At 35.0% G+C, this 4300-nt stretch overlaps 1 protein-coding gene across 1 annotated transcript in view; it reads left to right on the top strand.

Annotated features, from left to right (window-relative positions):
- Positions 1 to 1592: 1592 nt before the first annotated feature.
- LOC106882434 (MAP kinase-activated protein kinase 2) overlaps positions 1593 to 4300 on the top strand; it is a 137901-nt gene continuing 135193 nt past the window's right edge. Inside the window, exon 1 of the mRNA XM_052976307.1 lies at positions 1593 to 2357. Coding sequence (XP_052832267.1) covers positions 2214 to 2357 — 144 coding nt within the window. The 5' untranslated portion in view covers positions 1593 to 2213. The remainder of the gene's footprint in view (positions 2358 to 4300) is intronic.

Genomic DNA, 4300 nt, shown 5'->3' with positions numbered 1-4300 from the left:
TTATTGTTGTTTTATAATCGTACAAATTCCTGTGTGTAGAACTAAGTTCGCAAAACTTTTCTGAAAATTCCCCCAAATTAAAGTTATGAAAATTCCGGCTAGTATTTAATATTTTTTGGGGAGGGGACCAGTCAAGTGATCGACCCAGTACGCGACTGGTACTTAATTTATCGACCCCGAAAGGATGAAAGGCAAAATCGACTTCGGCGGAATTTGAACTCAGAACGTACAGACAGACGAAATACTGCTAAGCCTAGTATTTAATATTGGTTTCGAAAAGGGAAAAAGTGGCGGCGGACCGGCAAAATAGTGGCATTTAGTCTGTCTTTGCATTCTGAGTTCAAATTCCGTCGAGGTCCACTTTGCCTTCCATCCCTGTCGGTGACGATAAAATAAATACCACTTGAACACTGGGGTCGATGTAATAAAACTGACCCTTTCCTAGAACTTGCTGGCCTTGTGCCAAAATATGAAATCAAAATTAGCTGCAAAATATTTTCAGCGATTATTTGGTAAACTGTGCCGAATTTTACACTTCTGTAAATAATAATAATAATAATATTTAAAAGTTTAAAGCTTATATGAGATTACCATAAATCGACTAAGGTAAATAGTCCAATATTAGGGCATGTAATTCTTTCCTCTAATTGAGTTATTATATCTCAAATATATCGTCAAATATCAACACGACTTCAATAGAAAGAATAGCCACCGCAAAAGGACATAACTATTTTCTGTTATAGCTTAATGATATATCTTTATATAATTCCACTTGGTCTTTTAACAAGTCCAACATGAGGAAATATCCGTGATCCTTAGAAATAGGAGCCAAAATCTCCCTCAAATAAAGTAGATTTTGTCGTATGCATGGGACTTGAATCCACGTGTGTCAGTGTTCTAAACAATTATCCGGCTTTGTTGGTGTGATTGTAATATTAACCTCTGAAGTGGGACATCCGCAATGGACCCAAATGAGGGACCAGCGACTGAAGTTAAACATAGTCAAACGTATTAATGACGATAGGAAAAGGGACAGCTGCAGCCGAATCATCTGGGCATTTACTGATCCAAGGGCAAAGCACTCTTCGGCTTCTGGTAGATTTTTCTTTTAAACATCTTGCAGACGCACTCACGCACGTACACACACACACATAAATACATATACATACAGAGACACACACACACACATGACAATTAACCACACCGAAAAGCACTTGACAATTTCCTGCTACGTTATTCTCGTTAAGGATTAGTTTCACACACACACACACACATATACATACATACACACACACACACATATGTATGTTTGTACATACATATGTGTGCGTGTGTGCCGTTGTTGTTTTATTTTCATTCATAGAACTTAATTTTAATTATCAAAGCTCCAAAAATTCGTTACTTATAAGTTCCAAATATAACTAGAGAAAAATCATTAATAATTCTGACGAAGCAAAAGTTTAACATTTAATTTTTGCGAATGTCTTTTACCAGAATAAACTGTTTAGGAATAAAAAAAAAATTAAACTTTCAAATCTTCACGTTAAGTAAAAAAAACGTTATCTTGTGTTTGATAAAGGTGACTTCAAGATAAAACATTTAAGTGGTGAGAAACAAAACAAAACAGGATTGTTCACTCTCTCTTTGTCTGTCTGTCTGTCTATATGTGTGTGTGTGTGTGCGTACGTATTAGTTATTTCTTCTGTCTTTCGTATTACAACAAATATCTCACCCAAATGTAGCTTAGAAGCGTTAGTGGCCCAATTTTCAAAGAAGAAACATCCTGTTGCCGATCAACAACTACTCTATCACCAACAAATATACTAAACACATTAATTTCACTTATATCTGACATACGCGGACACACATTTATTCCAGTTATATCTAACAGACACACAAGTACTGTGCTGTCTTCGGAAACTCTCTTATATTTTATTGTTGCTTTCGGTAAAACAGCACCAAATTTTGGTGTTACTTCGAGAGTGATTTCGACTTTGTATCCTTCCTTGGCCTCCATCCTAACATTTAGACCCCTTAAACCCTGTCCTCATTTACTTTGAGGTTCCTCTCTGTCCTCTACTTCCGTCCCTCTGGTCCTCTAGCCATTTATTCCTCTCTTTCTCTCTTTGTATCTCTCTCTCTGCCCTCCACCTCTATCTCTAATGTTCACTTGTTCACTTTCTGCTCAACTCTAACTGCTTCTTATATAGAATATGGCCAACTTAGCTAACATCCACGCCAAGGAAACGGTTATTTCCGATGACTACAAAATCACAGACAAAGTACTTGGTTTAGGAATTAACGGCAAAGTATTGGAATGTTACCATCGTAAAACTTGGGAGAAATATGCCTTGAAGGTAAGTGAAAAGGAATTAGTGTCTAAAAAGTAAATGAAACTTGATATAAGGTGTCCCTACTGTTTTTTTCTTCTTTCTTCTGTAGACACTGGGCTATGGGTCGCCCAAATTATTCGAAGATATTTTAAATGTTCAAACCCTAGTCTACAGCTGCCCCTTTCAATTAATTATTTCCTCTAATTGTGCTGTTATATCTCAAATATATCGTCAAATATCCTCCTTCAACAGGACTTAAATAGAAAGAATAGCCACCGCAAAAGGACATAACTATTTCCTGTTACTGCCTAATGATATGTCTTTATATAATTCCACTTGTATAGTTTGGCCTTTTAACAGGTCCGACATGGGGAAATATCCGTGATCCTTAGAAATAGCCAAAATCTCCCTCAAATAATGCTTGTTTTACCGTAAAAATAACTCGACCCCCTCACCCCAAAAGAAACAGGCGGAATGGTCACGGTTGAGATGTCTTTGATAAGTCTCTTCGACCAAGAACAATAGGGATAATAATAATAATAATAATAATAATAATAATAATAATAATTAATAATAATAATACGCATAAATCATTACTGATGAATTTCTCAATGTGTGGGACAAGAGAAATTAGGAAAAAAATTTGATTAAAGAAAGAAACTATTTACTGGAACAAAGTGTATATAAAGTGGTTATACATCAGTAGTTACATTTATTATACACACTGTATTATATTTTTTATGACATTTGAGATATTTTTGGTGATATATAACACACACGCACATATACATATATCTATATATATATACACACACACACACTGTGTGAACATATCTAGTACACAAAATATATGGCCCACAGAAACACAAACGTATATTTCTATAGAAAACCACACACAACTCTAACCGTATTTATTTTAAATACACATCAAGCTAAAAACAACTGACATTTTTTCTATAATATAAATGCTCCGACTGTCGTCTCTAAGTAGGTTAGTCTCCTGTATGGCTTCTACATTTGGCTACATTTCCCCCCTGTACTCTTCATTCACACAAACCAACTAATATTGGATAAGAAACATGCCAACGATCTTTAAACACCAAAACATATTTATTATTTAACACACACAAAAAAAAAGGGTCGATCTCTTTATTATAAAACCTTTTCGGCAATGTCCTGGTGTCTATGTGTGTCTGTTCAAGCATGAGAAGCAATTAGGACAAATTTTAAATTCTTTTTGTCCACCTTCTCCCTCTTACGAAAGTCTATATTCAATCTTTTGTTAAACAGCACCAGACAAGTGGCTTCATAATAATGATGAAACAGCAACGTGCTTGCCTGGTGGTGGTTTATATTACACATGTCAGTCTCTCTTAGATGGGATAGTTTATGTACGAATTAAGTACCAGTTGCATACTGGGGTAGATCTAATCGACTGCCCCCTCCCCCAAAATTTCGGAGAAAAGGATATTTGAACGAATACTATATAGACAATTGGATGGATACAGAGATATCAACATCGTTACATATCACGTCCATGCTATATATATATTATACAATAATTGAATATCTCACTGTTTTATATAATACAACGTGGCAATCTTTCGGACGGTATCCTAAAAAGTCAGGGTCTGGGGTATAATAATTATTATTACATGTCGAATGCTGTGAAACGGCCGTAATCATAAGGATAGCAAATGGTCAAATAGATATATTCACGTCTCGTACCTCCTGATTTTTTAATGGTTTTATATACTTCCCATGAAGTATAAAACTCTGATTATACTCATTCGTATTGGATTACTTTATGGCATGATAGTCAGGTCCTTTAGAGGAGCTTAGCTTTCTGTGATAACCGCAGGATTCTATAAATCTATCTATGCAGTACTATGTAAACACACACATATATGTGTGTGTGTGTGTGTGTATATATATATATATATATATATATATATATATATATATAT

Source organism: Octopus bimaculoides, chromosome 24 (genome assembly GCF_001194135.2).
Source record: "Octopus bimaculoides isolate UCB-OBI-ISO-001 chromosome 24, ASM119413v2, whole genome shotgun sequence".
NCBI classification, from domain to species: Eukaryota; Metazoa; Mollusca; class Cephalopoda; order Octopoda; family Octopodidae; genus Octopus; species Octopus bimaculoides.
This window is presented reverse-complemented; position numbering and strand designations above follow the sequence as displayed.